Genomic DNA, 23,193 nt, shown 5'->3' with positions numbered 1-23,193 from the left:
TTTTTTTTTCAATAGCCCCCCCGTTCGGTCCGAGACAAACCCGATGCAGGGGTTAAAAAAGAAAACGGGATAGTGCTTACCTGAATCCCCGCGCTCTGGTGACTTCTTACTTACCGGTGAAGATGGCCGCCGGGATCTTCTCCCTCGGTGGACCGCAGGTCTTCTGTGCGGTCCATTGCCGATTCCAGCCTCCTGATTGGCTGGAATCGGCACGTGACGGGGCGGAGCTACAAGGAGCCGCTCTCCGGCACGAGCGGCCCCATTCAGAAAAGAAGAAGACCGGACTGCGCAAGCGCGTCTAATCCAGCGATTAGACGCTGAAAATTAGACGGCACCATGGAAACGGGGACGCCAGCAACGGAACAGGTAAGTGAATAACTTCTGTATGGCTCATAATTAATGCACGATGTACATTACAAAGTGCATTAATATGGCCATACAGAAGTGTATACCCCCACTTGCTTTCGCAGGACAACCGCTTTAAGTCACACAATACTCAAGCAGGTGTCAAGTGAGGACTACTTAAGTGGGCCCATACAGGAAACAAGATGGCTTCTCAAAGAGGCAATGGCCATCTGGATAAAATCAGGCTAAGGGAAAAACAGTGGCCTCCAGTGGCAAGGAGGAAAACTGCAGCAGAAAACAATTAAAAGTGTAAGACAGCGGCCACTAGTGGTTAATTCCTAGAAAGACAACATGCCCCACACAAGACAAGTCAATCAACAAATTCAATTGCTGATTAAAAGATCATCTCAAAATATACATTCTAATCCATAAAACACAAAAGAAATGTTAGAAAAATGTGCAAGAATTGCTGCCAAAAGACCGCTAATTGCTGACCAAAGATCTTGACACGGCAGTGACTGACAACACAGCAATATGTAGGTTATTGCTACGGAGGGATGAAGGATGAGAGCTTTCTAGACATCATTCTCAGCTCAACCCAATGGACCGCACAAGAGAATCTGCCAGAGAAGCTCAGCTCTGTCCACTGGAGCTTTACACGTTCACTGCCAAGATCCTGCAGAAAGTGATCTGGCTTAGAAATGGAATGAGACCGGCAGCGTACAAGGTTACTGACTGGTGGCCACTAGGGGGCTCCCTCCTCCGAACCTGCTGCCTACTGCTTGTCGTCAAATGAGTGAAAGGAGACTGGTGGACATGGAGGAGAAACGGATTACACAAAGCTCGCAGGCTCCGAGTGTGTGAGCGGCAGAGACACTATGTAGGGGTCTGTGGACACAGGCGGACCCCCAGGTTTACCACTAAAGTATCAGGCATTAGCCGGCTTGCTTTGGAGAGTAGGAGCCCCTCCGGCGTTTATCCCACTAGCACAGGACAATTACTGCAATACGGGAAATGCAACGCGTTTCAGAGGGTTTATAGACAACGGGAAAGCTGGTATAACTTAACCTGTAATCTACTAGCCATTGTGGAGACCCATGAAAATGGGAAGGCCCCAACGCAGATACCCCACCCATAGCCCCTCCAACTAAGTATGAGGTGAAGGACTGCATGAAAACTCTACGGCGTCCCACCGCAGACTGCTTGTTTCTATTTGTATATAAGGACAATTTGGCACCGAGGGGTCTAAGGGTCCCCAAGAGCTCTTCCTTTACAGGAGAATGGGAATTACTGCTGTTACATTGCGGGGGTCCGATGAGTAAAGGAGGGAGCCCCCTCCCTCTGTCAGTCACATGTATCGTGGCATGTAAAGAGTTAAACACCCGTGATTACAGGCTTCTCCATTCCCAGCTCTTAGATCTGGACCCTGGTTGTCTTCAGACTCCTCTTAGCACGCAAGACCCATGCGGGCCTTATTCTGATGAGCCATGAAAAGTCATATTGATTGGAGTGAGTCCCTTTAGAGACCCTTGCTGATTACTAAGGGCTTTGAAGGAATTTTCCCGCTCTAAAGTATTGGTCATCCAGGGTCTCGCAGCGGTCAGCTGTTTGTCAGGCCACTGCCACGGTGTAAAGAGCTCCGTACATTGTGCAGTGGTCTGCCATGATATTGCAGGCACAGCTCCCATTCACTTCACCTGGATCTAACACAATGCTTCTGGGAAAACGTTCTAAGGACAGATGGGACAGAAATGGAACTTGTAAGCATCAATGCACAAAGCTACGTCTGGAGGAGAAAGAACACGGTACACTGACACCTCACCGCGAAGTATGGTGGCGGGGGTCTCAGGGTTTGGGGCTGCTATGCCGCCTCAGGGACTTGGATGTCTTAAGATCGTTGAGGGAAGAATGAACCCCCAAAGTGCAACAAAGTATTGTATACATATACATGTATACAGGAGGAGACCAGCAGGAGCGCCCCGACTGATGGGGAGCTGGGCATATACATGTATACAGGAGACCGGCAGGAGCGCCCCGACTGATGCAAACCCTGCAGTATGATTTTCGGGGAAGGGCTTGAAATATAAGCCCTTCCCTGAAAAGCATCAATAAGTGGTAAAAAAAAAAAATTACTCACCTCTCTGCCGCGTCCTCCGGCTGGCTCCCCCACACTGCTGTCCAGCACTTTTAGCAGACGGGGATTTAAAAATTCCCGCCTCCTGAAAGTGCTGTGCTGATTGGCTGAGCGCTCAGCCAATAGCAGCTAGTGCTTAGCTATTCATTCATGAATAGCACTATCTTAGCTGAAAGTGCTGGACAGCAGTGTCGGGGAGCCAGCCGAAGGACGCATCTGAGCGGCGCAGAGGTGAGGAAATTTTTTATTTTTTTACCACTTATTGATGCTTTTCAGGAAGGGGCTTATATTTCAAGTCCTTACCCGAAAATCATACTGCAGGGTTTGCTACAAACCACTGCTTTCAATGGGACCGGAAGCAGCGCCAATCCCATTGAAAGCAATGGGACAGCATGCTGTACTTCTGCCACAGCTGTGACAGCTGTGGCAGAAGTCTGCGGCATTCTCCATATCTTTTCAATGGGGCTAGTGCTGCTGCCGCTGGCCACGTTGGAGAGACTTGTGATATTCCGGCGTGATCCCGTTTTTCTTCTTGCACTGCGAGAGTTTTCACTTACTGTCGCAGCGCAGTGGAGAAAAAAACGCCAGTGGGTGTCCGCCCTTACAGAACGGAAAGGGGCATGACATGGCAAATGTGACATTGTACCACCATTTAGGGGCCAAATATTGGTGCAAAGTAAGCCAAGCAATGGGTGGAGTAGCATTAGACAAGAGCGTCGTAACGTACAGGACTGAGGGGGCCGGAGCGTTGTGGTTTGGGAGCGTCTGCAGACTAGCAACTTATTTTTATGTACTGAGAAGTGCAGGCGACCTTCCTATACGGAACTGCAGAAGTTAATGCCAGGACGGCAGAGGAGTCCCAGCGCTGCGCACGCTTCCACTGCGATAGACCATCAATCTGCGGAGCGCCCCCCCCTCCCCCCCCCCCCCCCCCCGCTGACCAACGAAGTGAGGGGGTGAGGCCGGAAGATGAAAGCACTGCTGACTATGTAGGGGCTGGGGGCGCTGGAGCTATACTACACTGTAGGTGGCATCTTGAGTCTTCTGGCGGGCCACACCCCCATCAAGTCCACTGATCGTGGGGGATCCAGGTGACGGACCCCTGCCAATTTTTTCATGAACATCTATCCTTAGGGTGATTCATTAATAATTTTGTAACAGAGAAAGTATCTAAACACATTTTTTCCCTAAATTATATCCTAGTCTTACTATTCAAACTAAAACTAATTAGTTCTTCGTTCCCCATAAAGTAATAATTGATTTCGTTCCCACAACCGCCCAGTGGGTACATACTAACCAATTAATGTATCACATTCCTCTGTCTTGCTGCTTGCATCTCTTGGACATCGGCGGACAAGGCAGCACACCGGCAGCAGCTGCTGTCCACCGGCGCTGGACAAGATGGATGTTCTCAGAGCGAATCAAGGGCACGCCGGGGGCGCGGGCAACATTTACACACAGCGCCACTAAAAAACTGCTATGCTTTGCTTGAACCGTCAGTAACATGTAACATTTAATGGTAAAACAAACCCTTTTATTAGTTTTTTGGGATATTGTTACTCGACAGCCCCCCCTACAGGTCAGGAGGAGCTCTGTTTGGACAGTTTGGGGTGAACAGGGCTCCTTCGCTCCGGGTCCATCAAGGCTACTAACGGACTTTTAGTGGCATTTTCAAGTGGAGATTCTTGGCACTAAAAGCATTCTCAAGAATACAGGATGTTCGGCAGTCATTTTTTAGTTTGTGCAGGAAGGGGGAGAGGAGACGAGCGGAGAAGATCTGTGAGCAAAGATCCCCTCACAGGGTTGTAAGCGTAAAATGCTACTGTGCTCCTGCAGCCTTTTTACAGCTAGGAACCCAGCCCTAAGCCTGTCTATAGCCACGAATGGTGGTGAAATGTTACTACACATGACCGCATACTCACGTATCCAACACCCCCTAATAGTCTGGTTAGACGCTCTTTCCTACTGGTGGTCTGTAGGGGGCGTCCTGAGCCCGGTCACCTTGTGTGCCCTCACACATCCACTAGTCCCAACACCTCCGAACAGTCTGGTCAGACATGCCTCTCTACTGATGGTCTGTAGGGGGCGTCCTGAGCCCGGTCATCTTGTTTGTCCCCATCCACTGGTCCCAACACCCCATAACAGTCTGGTCAGACGCTCCCCTCTACTGGTGGTCTGTAGGGGGCGCCCTGAGCCCGGTCACCTTGTGTGCCCCCATCCACTGGTCCCAACACCCCCTAACAGTCTGGTCAGACGCTCCCCTCTACTGGTGGTCTGTAGGGGGTCCTGAGCCTGTTCACCTTGTGTGCCCCCATCCACTGGTCCCAACACCCCCTAACAGTCTGGTCAGACGCTCCCCTCTACTGGTGGTCTGTAGGGGGCATCCTGAGCCCGGTCACCTTGTGTCCTCACACATCCACTGGTCCCAACACCTCCTAACAGTCTGGTCAGACGCTCCCCTCTACTGGTGGTCTGTAGGGGGCGTCCTGAGCCCGGTCACCTTGTGTGCCCCCATCCACTGGTCCCAACACCTCCTAACAGTCTGGTCACATGCTCCCCTCTACTGGTGGTCTGTAGGGGGGGTCCTGAGCCTGGTCACCTTGTGTGCCCCCATCCACTGGTCCCAACACCTCCTAACAGTCTGGTTAGACGCTCCTCTCTACTAGTGGTCTGTAGAGGGCGTCCTGAGCCCGGTCACCTTGTGTGCCCCATCCACTGGTCCCAACACCCCCTAACAGTCTGGTCAGATGCTCCCCTCTACTGGTGGTCTGTAGGGGGGGTCCTGAGCCTGGTCACCTTGTGTGCCCCCATCCACTGGTCCCAACACCTCCTAATAGTCTGGTCAGACGCTCCTCTCTACTAGTGGTCTGTAGGGGGCGTCCTGAGCCCGGTCTCCTTGTGTGCCCCTATCCATTGGTCCCAACACCCCCTAACAGTCTGGTCAGACGCTCCCCTCTACTGGTGGTCTGTAGGGGGCGCCCTGAGCCCGATCACCTTGTGTGCCCCCATCCACTGGTCCCAAGACCTCCTAACAATGTGGTCAGACGTTCTAGGGGTGGAAGGGTTTTTGACAGACTATATAACATAGCTGTTGTGTTTGTGTTAACTTCAAACTCATTTTTCCACAAAATTAACAGATTAAATGCCAAGGACACAAACCCATCTGAAACAATGGGGTGTTCCATTTTGGGGCAGCCCCTCTTAAGGTTACAATTAGTGTCGTTAATGATCGCTCGCTCAGGCATTTTCCACTCTGCACAATGATGGCATTTGGTTCTTTGCCATAAAACTCAAAAGACTTTTTATAAATTTATGAAAGACTCCGGGAAGATTTTGGCTTCCTGTCTATAAAAACAAAATTAAATGTAAAGCGTTTTTGTCTGCGGAGGGCTGATGGCGCACCTCTCCACCTGTCGGACGAACACAAGGCTCCTTTATTCATGGCCTGTGTCTATTATTCATGCAGCAGCTTTATAGCTCAGCCTGCTGGCAGCCTATGTTATACCGGGGCTTCTACCGCAGCAGTCAGTATGGCCTGAAGGTCAATGCTGAAGACGGAGTCCTCATATAAGCGAAGAGTAAACATCGCCACCAGCGGCGGGCGAGCAGAAAGTAGGCAAATACACAACATACGTGTTACAGAAGCACAAGCAGCGCCGGTGTGACAGCCAACATGACAACTAGCACAGGTGGAGGCCACCAACAGGTGCCACTATTATAGGCAGCGGGCACGGGTCTGTCAGTGCCCCCAACCATCCCTAAAGAACACACCACATGCCCTGCCACTAACTCCTTCCATCTGTCAGACATCACCCCTCCTGGGGGGGCACGGTGATAACAGCCGGAGTCGGGGAAGGGGTCTACAGCTATACAGAGGGCGGCATGATCTGATCCGTGCCCCACCCTCACTAATCCTTCCCATGCTTGCTGAAGTGAAAGCTGGAGGGAGGGGGAAGCGCGCCTCAACTTACTGAGTCTCAGGCTAGATTACACCTCAAGAAGTCCTCTGTCTTAAAGCCAAGATCAAAATACAGTTTGAGATGCAGACATTTGTTGTAGGAGGTACGTCTCACGTCCTTGAGTACTGATGTGCCTCTCTGAGGATGTATGAGACGCGCCGAGCAGGGAAGGGGTTAAAAGCTGCATAAAACCCTGATCAATGATCGCTCAGTGTAAACAGCAGCCGGTCAGTACTGAACAGCCGCTATGTGATGTCAGTGTAGAGGGGCGGGGAGAGCGGGGAGAGGAATCTCCTGCAGCCGGCCCACTGTGAGCCAGCGATACCAGATCCCCTGCAGCAGCGCCGCAGCGGGGACACACAGGGACGAGGGGCGGGGAGAGCGGGCAGAGGAATCTCCTGCAGCCGGCCCACTGTGAGCCAGCGATACCAGATCCCCTGCAGCAGCGCCGCAGCGGGGACACACAGGGACGAGGGGCGGGGAGAGCGGGCAGAGGAATCTCCTGCAGCCGGCCCACTGTGAGCCAGCGATACCAGATCCCCTGCAGCAGCGCCGCAGCGGGGACACACAGGGACGAGGGGCGGGGAGAGCGGGGAGAGGAATCTCCTGCAGCCGGCCCACTGTGAGCCAGCGATACCAGATCCCCTGCAGCAGCGCCGCAGCGGGGACACACAGGGACGAGGAGCGGGGAGAGCGGGGAGAGGAATCTCCTGCAGCCGGCCCACTGTGAGCCAGCGATACCAGATCCCCTGCAGCAGCGCCGCAGCGAGGACACACAGGGACGAGGGGCGGGGAGAGCGGGGAGAGGAATCTCCTGCAGCCGGCCCACTGTGAGCCAGCGATACCAGATCCCCTGCAGCAGCGCCGCAGCGAGGACACACAGGGACGAGGGGCGGGGAGAGGAATCTCCTGCAGCCGGCCCACTGTGAGCCAGCGATACCAGATCCCCTGCAGCAGCGCCGCAGCGGGGACACACAGGGACGAGGGGCGGGGAGAGCGGGCAGAGGAATCTCCTGCAGCCGGCCCACTGTGAGCCAGCGATACCAGATCCCCTGCAGCAGCGCCGCAGCGGGGACACACAGGGACGAGGGGCGGGGAGAGCGGGCAGAGGAATCTCCTGCAGCCGGGCCACTGTGAGCCAGCGATACCAGATCCCCTGCAGCAGCGCCGCAGCGGGGACACACAGGGACGAGGGGCGGGGAGAGCGGGCAGAGGAATCTCCTGCAGCCGGCCCACTGTGAGCCAGCGATACCAGATCCCCTGCAGCAGCGCCGCAGCGGGGACACACAGGGACGAGGGGCGGGGAGAGCGGGCAGAGGAATCTCCTGCAGCCGGGCCACTGTGAGCCAGCGATACCAGATCCCCTGCAGCAGCGCCGCAGCGGGGACACACAGGGACGAGGGGCGGGGAGAGCGGGCAGAGGAATCTCCTGCAGCCGGCCCACTGTGAGCCAGCGATACCAGATCCCCTGCAGCAGCGCCGCAGCGGGGACACACAGGGACGTGGGGCAGGGAGAGCGGGCAGAGGAATCTCCTGCAGCCGGCCCACTGTGAGCCAGCGATACCAGATCCCCTGCAGCAGCGCCGCAGCGGGGACACACAGGGACGAGGGGCGGGGAGAGCGGGGAGAGGAATCTCCTGCAGCCGGCCCACTGTGAGCCAGTGATACCAGATCCCCTGCAGCAGCGCCGCAGCGGGGACACACAGGGACGAGGGGCGGGGAGAGCGGGCAGAGGAATCTCCTGCAGCCGTCCCACTGTGAGCCAGCGATACCAGATCCCCTGCAGCAGCGCCGCAGCGGGGACACACAGGGACGAGGGGCGGGGAGAGCGGGCAGAGGAATCTCCTGCAGCCGGCCCACTGTGAGCCAGCGATACCAGATCCCCTGCAGCAGCGCCGCAGCGGGGACACACAGGGACGAGGGGCGGGGAGAGCGGGGAGAGGAATCTCCTGCAGCCGGCCCACTGTGAGCCAGCGATACCAGATCCCCTGCAGCAGCGCCGCAGCGGGGACACACAGGGACGAGGGGCGGGGAGAGCGGGCAGAGGAATCTCCTGCAGCCGGCCCACTGTGAGCCAGCGATACCAGATCCCCTGCAGCAGCGCCGCAGCGGGGACACACAGGGACGAGGGGCGGGGAGAGCGGGCAGAGGAATCTCCTGCAGCCGGCCCACTGTGAGCCAGCGATACCAGATCCCCTGCAGCAGCGCCGCAGCGGGGACACACAGGGACGAGGGGCGGGGAGAGCGGGCAGAGGAATCTCCTGCAGCCGGGCCACTGTGAGCCAGCGATACCAGATCCCCTGCAGCAGCGCCGCAGCGGGGACACACAGGGACGAGGGGCGGGGAGAGCGGGCAGAGGAATCTCCTGCAGCCGGCCCACTGTGAGCCAGCGATACCAGATCCCCTGCAGCAGCGCCGCAGCGGGGACACACAGGGACGTGGGGCAGGGAGAGCGGGCAGAGGAATCTCCTGCAGCCGGCCCACTGTGAGCCAGCGATACCAGATCCCCTGCAGCAGCGCCGCAGCGGGGACACACAGGGACGAGGGGCGGGGAGAGCGGGGAGAGGAATCTCCTGCAGCCGGCCCACTGTGAGCCAGTGATACCAGATCCCCTGCAGCAGCGCCGCAGCGGGGGCACACAGGGACGAGGGGCGGGGAAAGCGGGCAGAGGAATCTCCTGCAGCCGGCCCACTGTGAGCCAGTGATACCAGATCCCCTGCAGCAGCGCCGCAGCGGGGGCACACAGGGACGAGGGGCGGGGAGAGCGGGCAGAGGAATCTCCTGCAGCCGGCCCACTGTGAGCCAGAGATACCAGATCCCCTGCAGCAGCGCCGCAGCGGGGACACACAGGGACGAGGGGCGGGGAGAGCGGGGAGAGGAATCTCCTGCAGCCGGCCCACTGTGAGCCAGCGATACCAGATCCCCTGAGCAGCGCCGCAGCGGGGACACACAGGGACGAGGGGCGGGGAGAGCGGGGAGAGGAATCTCCTGCAGCCGGCCCACTGTGAGCCAGCGATACCAGATCCCCTGCAGCAGCGCCGCAGCGGGGACACACAGGGACGAGGGGCGGGGAGAGCGGGCAGAGGAATCTCCTGCAGCCGGCCCACTGTGAGCCAGCGATACCAGATCCCCTGCAGCAGCGCCGCAGCGGGGACACACAGGGACGAGGGGCGGGGAGAGCGGGCAGAGGAATCTCCTGCAGCCGGGCCACTGTGAGCCAGCGATACCAGATCCCCTGCAGCAGCGCCGCAGCGGGGACACACAGGGACGTGGGGCAGGGAGAGCGGGCAGAGGAATCTCCTGCAGCCGGCCCACTGTGAGCCAGCGATACCAGATCCCCTGCAGCAGCGCCGCAGCGGGGACACACAGGGACGAGGGGCGGGGAGAGCGGGGAGAGGAATCTCCTGCAGCCGGCCCACTGTGAGCCAGTGATACCAGATCCCCTGCAGCAGCGCCGCAGCGGGGGCACACAGGGACGAGGGGCGGGGAAAGCGGGCAGAGGAATCTCCTGCAGCCGGCCCACTGTGAGCCAGTGATACCAGATCCCCTGCAGCAGCGCCGCAGCGGGGGCACACAGGGACGAGGGGCGGGGAGAGCGGGCAGAGGAATCTCCTGCAGCCGGCCCACTGTGAGCCAGAGATACCAGATCCCCTGCAGCAGCGCCGCAGCGGGGACACACAGGGACGAGGGGCGGGGAGAGCGGGGAGAGGAATCTCCTGCAGCCGGCCCACTGTGAGCCAGCGATACCAGATCCCCTGCAGCAGCGCCGCAGCGGGGACACACAGGGACGAGGGGCGGGGAGAGCGGGCAGAGGAATCTCCTGCAGCCGGCCCACTGTGAGCCAGCGATACCAGATCCCCTGCAGCAGCGCCGCAGCGGGGACACACAGGGACGAGGGGCGGGGAGAGCGGGGAGAGGAATCTCCTGCAGCCGGCCCACTGTGAGCCAGTGATACCAGATCCCCTGCAGCAGCGCCGCAGCGGGGACACACAGGGACGAGGGGCGGGGAGAGCGGGCAGAGGAATCTCCTGCAGCCGGCCCACTGTGAGCCAGAGATACCAGATCCCCTGCAGCAGCGCCGCAGCGGGGACACACAGGGACGAGGGGCGGGGAGAGCGGGGAGAGGAATCTCCTGCAGCCGGCCCACTGTGAGCCAGCAATACCAGATCCCCTGCAGCAGCGCCGCAGCGGGGACACACAGGGACGAGGGGCGGGGAGAGCGGGCAGAGGAATCTCCTGCAGCCGGCCCACTGTGAGCCAGCGATACCAGATCCCCTGCAGCAGCGCCGCAGCGGGGACACACAGGGATGAGGGGCGGCCATCGTTTACTGACATTCGTCCCGTGTTTAATCAACAAATGGTTTGTGCAGAGAGACCAAAATCCTTTGTAGGCGCCGATGAAGGAGTGGATTTAGGATCTCAGTTCCATCTCTGAACGCCTGAGGCTAGATCTACACAAGTGCAATGTCTGTCCAATATGGCAGTTTTCTACGTGGATGCGATGCGCCGGAGGATCGCACCACAGAACAGGATTTTCATGCAAGTAAAAATAATTTTTTAAAAACCATGTTTTTTTTTCTAATAGGAAAGCCTAAAAAAACCGCATCCCGCTGGCATGAAGCTCCCGTGCCCACGCAATACGGGAAGAAAAAAAGGAACGAAAAATGGAAGATGCTGAGATCTATCGCTGGAAATACATTCACTAAAACAATGGCGTCGCCCGTATGTCACAACGCACAAACCTCACGCGGGAAGCTCTGCAGTCTTCGGGGCTCCACACGTGATATCGCTGAGGGGTTTTTACGGGAATGTCAATAGGACTTTATAATGTCAAAAAACGCATCACGTAAAACGGGCGATTTTTGTGCGATGCATTTTTAACATTAGAAAGTCCTACTGACATTTACACTAAAACCCCGCAGTGATACCGCGAGCGCAAGTGTGGAGGCCGCTACAGAGAAACTATACCTACAGGTTGTACCTGAACGTGAAGGTATCCGCTATCCTACATAGGGCTGATGAGACCTGTACGACCTGCGGCCCCCCATCACATGACCCCGGCAGATTGATGAGACCTCTACGACCTACGGCCCCCATCACATGACCCGGCAGATTGATGAGACCTGTACGACCTACGGCCCCTATCACATGACCCAGGCAGAGTGATGAGACTTGTACGACCTGCGGCCCCCATCACATGACCCCCGGCAGAATGAGGAAACCTGTACGACCTGCGGCCCCCCATCTCATGACCCCGGTAGATTGATGAGACCTGTACGACCTACGGCCCACCACCACAAGACCCCCGGCAGATTGATGAGACCTGTACGACCTGCGGCCCCCCATCACATGACCCCCGGCAGATTGATGAGACCTGTACGACCTGCGGCCCCCCATCACATGACCCCCGGCAGATTGATGAGACCTGTACGACCTGCGGCCCCCCATCACATGACCCCCGGCAGATTGATGAGACCTGTACGACCTGCGGCCCCCCATCACATGACCCCCGGCAGATTGATGAGACCTGTACGACCTGCGGCCCCCCATCACATGACCCCCGGCAGATTGATGAGACCTGTACGACCTGCGGCCCCCCATCACAAGACCCCCGGCAGATTGATGAGACCTGTACGACCTGCGGCCCCCCATCACATGACCCCCGGCAGATTGATGAGACCTGTACAACCTGCGGCCCCCCATCTCATGACCCCGGTAGATTGATGAGACCTGTACGACCTACGGCCCACCACCACAAGACCCCCGGCAGATTGATGAGACCTGTACGACCTGCGGCCCCCCATCACATGACCCCCGGCAGATTGATGAGACCTGTACGACCTGCGGCCCCCATCACATGACCCCCGGCAGAATGAGGAAACCTGTACGACCTGCGGCCCCCCATCTCATGACCCCCAGCAGAGTGATGAGACCTGTATGACCTGCGGCCCCCCATCACATGACCCCGGCAGAATGAGGAAACCTGTACGACTCGCAGCCCTCCACCTCATAACCCCCGGCAGATTGATGAGACCTGTATGACCTGCGCCCCCCCCCACCTCATGACCCCCAGCAGAGTGATGAGACCTGTATGACCTGCGCCCCCTCCACCTCATGACCCCCAGCAGACTGATGAGACCTGTACGACTTGCTACTCCCCATCTCATGACCACCGGCAGAATGAGGAAACCTGTATGACCTGCGGCCCCCCCATCTCATGACCCCCACAGAGTGATGAGACCTGTACGACCTGCGGCCCACCATCACATGACCCCCGGCAGATTGATGAGACCTGTACGAACTGCGGCCCCCCATCTCATGACCCGCGGCAGATTGATGAGACCTGTATGACCTGCGGCCCCCCATCTCATGACCCACAGCAGAGTGATGAGACCTGTAAGACCTGCGCCCCCCCCCCCCCATCTCATGACCCCGGCAGAGTGATGAGACCTGTACGACTTGCGGCCCCCCATCTCATGACCACTGGCAGAATGAGGAAACCTGTATGACCTGCGGCCCCCCATCTCATGACCCCGGCAGAGTGATAAGAACTGTAGGACCTGCAGCCCCCTATCTTATGACCCCCAGCAGAGTGATGAGACCTGTATGACCTGCGGCCCCCCCATCTCATGACCCCGGCAGAGTGATGAGACCTGTATGACCTACGGTCCCTAATCTCATGACCCCGGCAGAGTGATGAGACCTGTATGACCTGTGGCCCCCCTTCTCATGACCCCCAGCAGAGTAACAAGAACTGTACGACCCGCAGCCCTCCACCTCATGACCCCCAGCAGAGTGATGAGACCTGAACAACCTGCGGCCCCCCATCTCATGACCCCCGGCAGATTGATGAGACCTGTATGACCTGCGGCCCCCATCTCATGACCCCCGGCAGAATGAGGAAACCTGTACGACCTGCGGCCCCCCATCTCATGACCCGCGGCAGATTGATGAGACCTGTATGACCTGCGGCCCCCCTTCTCATGACCCGCGGCAGAATGAGGAAACCTGTACGACCTGCGGCCCCCCATCTCATGACCCGCGGCAGATTGATGAGACCTGTATGACCTGCGGCCCCCCTTCTCATGACCCGCGGCAGAATGAGGAAACCTGTACGACCTGCGGCCCCCCATCTCATGACCCGCGGCAGATTGATGAGACCTGTATGACCTGCGGCCCCCCCATCTCATGACCCCCACAGAGTGATGAGACCTGTATGACCTGCGGCCCCCCTTCTCATGACCCCGGCAGAGTGATAAGAACTGTAGGACCTGCAGCCCCCCATCTCATGATCCGCAGCAGATTGATGAGACCTGTACGACCTGCAGCCCCCCATCACATGACCCCCAGCAGATTGATGAGACCTGTACGACCTGCAGCCCCCCATCACATGACCCCAGCAGATTGATGAGACCTGTATGACCTGCGGCCCCCCATCTTAAAGCAGCTGCATGAGGGTTAACTTTGAGACTTAAAGTGCTGAAGACCCCCAGAAGGCAGGGACTAACGGTAGCGCTTTACAGACCGTATAACTTGGGGTTAGTTGCCCCCTAATAAACTTTCAGCAGTGCGGTGTGTATTACAGGCGGTTAACCCCGCGCCACAATCTTATCCCAAGGGGGATGGAATTCTGCACCTCTTCACTTCAAGACCGCAAGATTAAATTCCACAGCGGAATAGCTTTCGGGCGGCGAATGAAGGGCGCCGTGCGGACTTGTGGTTCCGGATCTCTAACATACAGGAGATGGAATTACGCAGGTAAAGTCTGCGGAAAAAACGCAGAAATAACGAAAGACCAATCCACAGCTTAAAGCGCAACACGAGCGCACTATTTGACAAGATGCAGGACTGCGCGGCGCCCTGCGGACACGGCCGGCCGTGAAGTAGCATCCAAATACAATATTGTGCTGTGATGCAACTTCTACGGTAGGAAATCCTACTGCTAAAATAAACCGCCATACATCACAGGCGCTGTCCGCTCCGCCGCACTTCTCTTCGCAGGTCCCCAACACACTTCATGTAGTTTTCCCCCAGCGCTTCCCAGTCAGAGGTCCAAAAACCCCGCCTCCAGGAAACGCTGGCTCTGATTGGTACTGGAGCGCCACGGCTCAGCCAATCACTGCAGCGCTAGAGAACCAATCACAGCCATTGCATTGAATGGCTGTGATTGGTTATCGAGCGCCACAGCTCAGCCAATGAGAGCCAGTGCTTCCTAGAGGTAGATTTTTTGAACCCCTGACCAGGAAGCGCTGGAGGAAAACCACAAGGAAGTGTTGCGGGGACCTGCGAGGAGAAGTGCGGTGGAGCAGACAGCGCCAGTTTGGTGAGGTATTGTGGAGGGGTTTTTTATGCAGCCTGGGCTTATTTTTCCGTGTTTGGGCTTATATTTAAACCCAAACAAAAGAGGGCACACAGTTGCGTTACTTTGTAGCGACACAAAATCGCGATATCGCACAGAACACAGATGATCGGTGATATGGCTGTCGCCGTGTGAAGGAGGTCATAGCGTAAAAAAACGTATATTGCACAGTATAGATTTATTAGATTAGGTTATGGGAGGCTATTATGGGAGGCACTCCGCTGTACGCCTATGTGGTTCATCCCGCCGCAGTTATTCTCCAGCTCCCCTGAGGACACAGCTTCATAGTATCAGGGGGCTTTCACACCTGCGCTGGGGATTCCGCTCTCTTGCTCAGGTGAATCCCTGCGGCCGAACACGCCAGGCAGACCCCATTGATGAACGCCGTGATAAAGGTGCGCTACTCACCTAGAAGGCGGCTTGCGTGGCATCTCCATGGCGACCTCTTGTAAAATCCTTCATTCACAGCCAAGCGCGGACGTCCGCCGCAGTATTGACGGTACTCCGTGGCCGTGTTGGGTTACCTGATGCCAGGGGACATCCTGGGGCTGAAGAGGAAGCATATAGCGAGCTGTCAGTTCCATCCGCCAGTATACAGCAGCCACAGTCAGTTATATAACCTTTGCACTAGTTACAATAGTTTGGCAGGCGGCACGACCCTCGCTCCAAACCGAGAGTGCCGGTTATGCTGAATCAGCACTGAAAATACAGAAACACATGGCAAGAACTGGAGTGTGACAAACCGAGACCGCACAGTCCTGAGACGTCCCGTCACCCAGCGAGACCTCCTAAGATGCAGCGTTGTGACTTCCACTGGTGTGGAGAGCGTCCGCACAGCCATTCATCCTGCAGGTGTAAATAATCCCCCCTGTGATGGCGCTGCAGGGGAACCGCGTAAGCGCTACTCCGCGACGCCTGCGAACCGCGGTAAGCACTACTCCGCGACGTCTCCGAACCGCGGTAAGCGCTACTCCGCGACGCCTGCGAACCGCGGTAAGCGCTACTCCGCGACGTCTGCGAACCGCGGTAAGCGCTACTCCGCGACGCCTGCGAACCGCGGTAAGCGCTACTCCGCGACGTCTGCGAACCGCGGTAGGAAGACACTATGTGATACTTGTCAGCAGCTCCTTCTAACAAAAAGAGATCATACAAGGAGGTGAAGACCGTGACGGGGTTGGCGTCAGGCGCACTTATATGGCGCCATTATAGCTCAAAAGGAAAATGGATCGTTGGAATTGGAACAATAATCCTTCAGTGTGAACGCGGCCAACGGTGGAGCGATAATTTGTTCGCTTATCGGTCATTTCAGGTAAGAATGGAAATCCCCGCTGGCTCATTCGCCAACCGTCCGGTTTAAGCACCAATTCAGCGAACCAAATAACTGAACGATCGGAAGTGAAAAAAAAACAAAAAACTTATCTGTAAGGTTAATCCGCCGCCGGAGTCAGCGAGCAAACAGATCGCCCGGGCGAACGATTATCGCTCCGTGTGACAGCACCGCACGAAGGGCAATGCCGGGCTCCCACGGCTGTGGGGTACAAGCCTGTGGAGCCAGCAGCGAGTCATCCTACCGCCGCGTAGGCAGCGCTGGCTGCGCACCCACAGACAACAACGGGCTCTCACCTGCAATACCTGGGAAATGGAACACGCTGCCTTCTTTTTTGCACTTGCATATTACGCAATTCTTACATGCAAATGTGAGCGAACCAGCATACGGCATGCATTCGATTGCCTGCGAATTACCGCGTATGACACGGACGTCTACCACATGCGTACCACGCGGTAACCGTAAGCTCCCGTCAGCCCCGCATTATGCAGGGAAGCAAACATTTCTAAAAGAAGGTCAAAGTGCTGTAGAAAGATAACAAGAGGTTCACCCCCAAACCCCAAGCGACCGATCCCCCGTAGCTGCCAGGTCACTATGGCTAGTGATTGGCTGCAGCAGTCGCGTGTCGTGGGGTGTCTCCGCTGCTGCAGCAGTCGCGTGTCGTGGGGTGTCTCCGCTGCTGCAGCAGTCGCGTGTCCTGGGGTGTCTCCGCTGCTGCAGCAGTCGCGTGTCGTGGGGTGTCTCCGCTGCTGCAGCAGTCGCGTGTCCTGGGGTGTCTCCGCTGCTGCAGCAGTCGCGTGTCCTGGGGTGTCTCCGCTGCTGCAGCAGTCGCGTGTCCTGGGGTGTCTCCGCTGCTGCAGCAGTCGCGTGTCCTGGGGTGTCTCCGCTGCTGCAGCAGTCGCGTGTCCTGGGGTGTCTCCGCTGCTGCAGCAGTCGCGTGTCCTGGGGTGTCTCCGCTGCTGCAGCAGTCGCGTGTCCTGGGGTGTCTCCGCTGCTGCAGCAGTCACGTGTCGGGGTCTCTACCCTGCTGCAGCAGTCACGTGTCGGGGTCTCTACCCTGCTGCAGCAGTCACGTGTCGGGGTCCCTACCCTGCTGCAGCAGTCACGTGTCGGGGTCTCTACCCTGCTGCAGCAGTCACGTGTCGGGGTCTCTACCCTGCTGCAGCAGTCACGTGTCGGGGTCTCTACCCTGCTGCAGCAGTCACGTGTCGGGGTCTCTACCCTGCTGCAGCAGTCACGTGTCGGGGTCTCTACCCTGCTGCAGCAGTCACGTGTCGGGGTCCCTACCCTGCTGCAGCAGTCACGTGTCGGGGTCTCTACCCTGCTGCAGCAGTCACGTGTCGGGGTCTCTACCCTGCTGCAGCAGTCACGTGTCGGGGTCTCTACCCTGCTGCAGCAGTCACGTGTCGGGGTCTCTACCCTGCTGCAGCAGTCACGTGTCGGGGTCTCTACCCTGCTGCAGCAGGTGATGGGGAGCGGCGGATCTCTTTACAGAACTCTGACCGCCTTCAAAAACATTTCTCTGCCCAGATCGCCCTGGCAGAGGGGGCAGACGAGCCTCGGGGTCTCCACCCGCCGCCATCTCCAACGCTCCGCCTTCCAGGGTGTACTCTCACAGGCACTGCCTATTGGTCTGAGTTGTGGACTGCCATCGCTGCTGTAAACCTGCAAGTTGTCACGTGACAGCGATGGGATTTATCTCACCCCCGCGACTATCATGCGTGTAAATCACGTGGCATTTGCAAGTGAGGATGATGATGCTTTCTCTCTGCTCCCATAGGGAATAATGGGCAGACCGCCCAAACAAACAGGACAAGCCGGGCCTCTGTATCTGGCAGCAGCGCCACAAGAAACACGGAGAGCAACGCAAGACGCAGAAATCCCAGATGAAGACGCGCAGAAGCGGTGCGTGAAAATCACCCCTGTGAACGGACTCTTACACACTCTCAGGCCCCCTGTATGTTACGGCCGCACCACAAGCCCCCCCGAGACCCCCACGACAGAAAACAGCTCCGTTCACTTGGAGCGGTCTGCAGGGCAGGAGGCAGAGACTACAACTCCCAGCAAGCCCATATATACAGTCTGGATGGCCAGCGTGATTTGGTGTGAATAAGGACTCACATGGATGTATCAGTGACCCGTACGACAGGCAGGCACACCGCAGTGACCCGTACGACACGCAGGCACACCGCAGTGACCCGTACGACAGGCAGGCACACCGCAGTGACCCGTACGACACGCAGGCACACCGGTGACCCGTACGACACGCAGGCACACCGCAGTGACCCGTACGACACGCAGGCACACCGCAGTGACCCGTACGACACGCAGGCACACCGCAGTGACCCGTACGACACGCAGGCACACCGCAGTGACCCGTACGACACGCAGGCACACCGCAGTGACCCGTACGACACGCAGGCACACCGCAGTGACCCGTACGACACGCAGGCACACCGCAGTGACCCGTACGACACGCAGGCACACCGCAGTGACCCGTACGACACGCAGGCACACCGCAGTGACCCGTACGACACGCAGGTACACCGCAGTGACCCGTACGACACGCAGGCACACCGCAGTGACCCGTACGACAGGCAGGCACACCGCAGTGACCCGTACGACAGGCAGGCACACCGCAGTGACCCGTACGACAGGCAGGCACACCGCAGTGACCCGTACGACAGGCAGGCACACCGCAGTGACCCGTACGACACGCAGGCACACCGCAGTGACCCGTACGACACGCAGGCACACCGCAGTGACCCGTACGACACGCAGGCACACCGCAGTGACCCGTACGACACGCAGGCACACCGCAGTGACCCGTTCGACACGCAGGCACACCGCAGTGACCCGTACGACACGCAGGCACACCGCAGTGACCCGTACGACACGCAGGCACACCGCAGTGACCCGTACGACACGCAGGCACACCGCAGTGACCCGTACGACACGCAGGCACACCGCAGTGACCCGTACGACACGCAGGTACACCGCAGTGACCCGTACGACACGCAGGTACACCGCAGTGACCCGTACGACATGTAGGTACACCGTAGTGACACGTATGATATGTAGGTACACCGCAGTGACACCTATGACATGCAGGTACACCGCAGTGACACCTATGACATGCAGGTACACCGCAGTGACACCTATGATATGTAGGTACATCGCAGTGACCCGTATGATATGTAGGTACATCGCAGTGACCCGTATGATATGTAGGTACACCGCAGTGACACGTATGATATGTAGGTACACCGCAGTGACCCGTATGATATGTAGGTACACCGCAGTGACCCGTATGATATGTAGGTACACCGCAGTGACCCGTATGATATGTAGGTACATCGCAGTGACCCGTATGATATGTAGGTACACCGCAGTGACACGTATGACATGTAGGTACACCGCAGTGACACGTATGACATGTAGGTACACCGCAGTGACCCGTATGATATGTAGGTACACCGCAGTGACACGTATGATATGTAGGTACACCGCAGTGACACGTATGATATGTAGGTACACCGCAGTGACACGTATGATATGTAGGTACATCGCAGTGACCCGTATGATATGTAGGTACACCGCAGTGACCCGTATGATATGTAGGTACATCGCAGTGACCCGTATGATATGTAGGTACACCGCAGTGACACGTATGATATGTAGGTACACCGCAGTGACACGTATGATATGTAGGTACACCGCAGTGACACGTATGACATGTAGGTACACCGCAGTGACCCGTATGATATGTAGGTACACCGCAGTGACACGTATGATATGTAGGTACACCGCAGTGACCCGTATATGTAGGTACACCGCAGTGACCCGTATGATATGTAGGTACACCGCAGTGACACGTATGATATGTAGGTACACCGCAGTGACCCGTATATGTAGGTACACCGCAGTGACCCGTATGATATGTAGGTACACCGCAGTGACCCGTATGATATGTAGGTACACCGCAGTGACACGTATGATATGTAGGTACACCGCAGTGACACCTATGACATGTAGGTACATCGCAGTGACCCGTATGATATGTAGGTACACCGCAGTGACACGTATGATATGTAGGTACACCGCAGTGACCTGTATGATATGTAGGTACACCGCAGTGACCTGTATGATATGTATGTACACCGCAGTGACACCTATGATATGTATGTACACTGCAGTGACACGTATGATATGTAGGTACACCGCAGTGACCCGTATGATATGTAGGTACACCGCAGTGACACGTATGATATGTAGGTACATCGCAGTGACCCGTATGATATGTAGGTACACCGCAGTGACCCGTATGATATGTAGGTACACCGCAGTGACACGTATGATATGTATGTACACCGCAGTGACACCTATGATATGTATGTACACCGCAGTGACACGTATGATATGTAGGTACACCGCAGTGACTCGTATGATATGTAGGTACACCGCAGTGACACGTATGATATGTAGGTACACCGCAGTGACACGTATGATATGTAGGTACACCGCAGTGACACGTATGATATGTAGGTACACCGCAGTGACACGTATGATATGTAGGTACACCGCAGTGACACGTATGACATGTAGGTACACCGCAGTGACCCGTATGATATGTATGTACACCGCAGTGACCCGTATGATATGTAGGTACACCGCAGTGACACGTATGATATGTAGGTACACCGCAGTGACCCGTATGATATGTAGGTACACCGCAGTGACCCGTATGATATGTAGGTACACCGCAGTGACACGTATGATATGTAGGTACACCGCAGTGACACGTATGATATGTAGGTACACCGCAGTGACCTGTATGATATGTAGGTACACCGCAGTGACCTGTATGATATGTATGTACATTGCAGTGACACCTATGATATGTATGTACACTGCAGTGACACGTATGATATGTAGGTACACCGCAGTGACCCGTATGATATGTAGGTACACCGCAGTGACACGTATGATATGTAGGTACATCGCAGTGACCCGTATGATATGTAGGTACACCGCAGTGACCCATATGATATGTAGGTACACCGCAGTGACACGTATGATATGTATGTACACCGCAGTGACACGTATGATATGTAGGTACATCGCAGTGACCCGTATGATATGTAGGTACACCGCAGTGACCCGTATGATATGTAGGTACACCGCAGTGACACGTATGATATGTATGTACACCGCAGTGACCCGTATGATATGTAGGTACACCGCAGTGACACGTATGATATGTAGGTACACCGCAGTGACACGTATGATATGTAGGTACACGCCACGTGGAGGCTCATTGGAAGCTGGAAGAACACCTCAAAAAGTTTGCGATGAAACACACAAAGCGGACGTAAGAATGTGGAGTGCGGCGCGACCCACAGCTGTGCCACTACTCATGGGACATCGGACACGGCCGGCAATACCTAGGAACTTCCAGAAAGTGCCCCCTCCACCTGTCACTGGGCTGCAGGGCAGAGGTAAGTGCCCCCTCCACCTGTCACTGGGCTGGAGGTAAGTGTCCCCTCCGCACGGGGGGCTCCCGGTGACCGGCCGGAGCAGCAGGTGGCGGCGGCTCCCGCACTCTTACCTGGGTTCCGCTGGTTACTGGCGAGGGTCGGCGGAGCGGGCACTGCCCGGTGTCAGCAGCCTCCTCGCACGGTAATCTGCACACAGCTTTCCTCCGCCCCCTGGCAGTGACTCCCCTCCTCTCGGCGGCCAGGGAGGGCAGTGAGGGCTCCGTGTACACAATCCTCCATGACAGACTTCATCCGCGCACCTGTTACTGAGGCGGCGGCAGGCGGAGGCCCCCTCACTGCACGACGGCCGGCTGAGACCCCCTCACTGCACGGCGGCCGGCTGAGACCCCCTCACTGCACGGCGGCCGGCTGAGACCCCCTCACTGCACGGCGGCCGGCTGAGACCCCCTCACTGCACGGCGGCCGGCTGAGACCCCCTCACTGCATGTCGGCCGGCTGAGACCCCCTCACTGCATGTCGGACGGCTGAGACCCCCTCACTGCATGTCGGACTAAGACCCCCTCACTGCACGGCGGACTAAGACCCCCTCACTGCACGGCGGACTAAGACCCCCTCACTGCATGTCGGCCGGCTGAGACCCCCTCACTGCACGGCGGCCGGCTGAGACCCCCTCACTGCATGTCGGACTAAGACCCCCTCACTGCACGGCGGCCGGCCGAGACCCCCTCACTGCACGGCGGCCGGCTGAGACCCCCTCACTGCATGGCGACCGGCTGAGACCCCCTCACTGCATGTCGGACTAAGACCCCCTCACTGCACGGCGGCCGGCTGAGACCCCCTCACTGCATGGCGACCGGCTGAGACCCCCTCACTGCATGTCGGACTAAGACCCCCTCACTGCATGTCGGACTAAGACCCCCTCACTCGAGGGCGACCGTCAGAGAACCCCCCACTCGATGGCGACCGTCAGGGAACCCCTAATTCGATGGCATCAGGCGGAGTGCCCTCTACCCATGGCAGCCGGCAGAGAACCCCTCCACCCATGGCAGCCGGCAGAGAACCCCTCACTCCATGGTGCCCGGAAGAGAACCCCTTACCCCATGGTGGCTGGCAGGCTGAGACTCCTCCCTCCATGGTGGCTGGCAAGCGTCAGAGAACCCCTTCCTCCATGGTGGCTGGCAGGCGGAGAACCCCTCACCCCATGGCGAGCGGAGACCCCTTCACCCCATGGCAGAGGCTGGTGGAGAACCCCTCACCCCATGGCAGCCAGCGAGCGGAGACCCCTCACTCGATGGCGGGCAGAGAACCCCTCACTCGAGGGCGACCGTCAGAGAACCCCTCACTCGAGGGCGACCGTCAGAGAACCCCTCACTCGAGGGCGACCGTCAGAGAACCCCTCACTCGAGGGCGACCGTCAGAGAACCCCTCACTCGAGGGCGACCGTCAGAGAACCCTTCACTCGAGGGCGACCGTCAGAGAACCCCCCACTCGATGACGACCGTCAGGGAACCCCCCACTCGATGACGACCGTCAGGGAACCCCCCACTCGATGACGACCGTCAGGGAACCCC

General features: G+C 57.5%; 1 protein-coding gene across 2 annotated transcripts in view; it reads right to left on the bottom strand.

Moving 5' to 3' along the window:
• Positions 1–21,959, bottom strand: part of COBL (cordon-bleu WH2 repeat protein) — a 305,079-nt gene extending 283,120 nt beyond the window's left edge. Inside the window, exons 1-2 of one of the 2 annotated variants that reach the window (XM_066584546.1) lie at positions 21,733–21,959; positions 15,206–15,345 (exon numbers count right to left, since the gene is read on the bottom strand). In XM_066584546.1, coding sequence (XP_066440643.1) covers positions 15,206–15,234 — 29 coding nt within the window. In that variant the 5' untranslated portion in view covers positions 15,235–15,345; positions 21,733–21,959. The remainder of the gene's footprint in view (positions 1–15,205; positions 15,346–21,732) is intronic. The other variant, XM_066584547.1, reaches the window with a different exon arrangement.
• Between the last annotated feature and the right edge of the window lie 1,234 nt (positions 21,960–23,193).

Source organism: Eleutherodactylus coqui, chromosome 12 (genome assembly GCF_035609145.1).
Source record: "Eleutherodactylus coqui strain aEleCoq1 chromosome 12, aEleCoq1.hap1, whole genome shotgun sequence".
Lineage (NCBI taxonomy): Eukaryota > Metazoa > Chordata > Amphibia > Anura > Eleutherodactylidae > Eleutherodactylus > Eleutherodactylus coqui.
The sequence above is the reverse complement of the archived record's forward strand: the minus strand, read 5'-3'. Positions and strand labels throughout refer to the sequence as shown.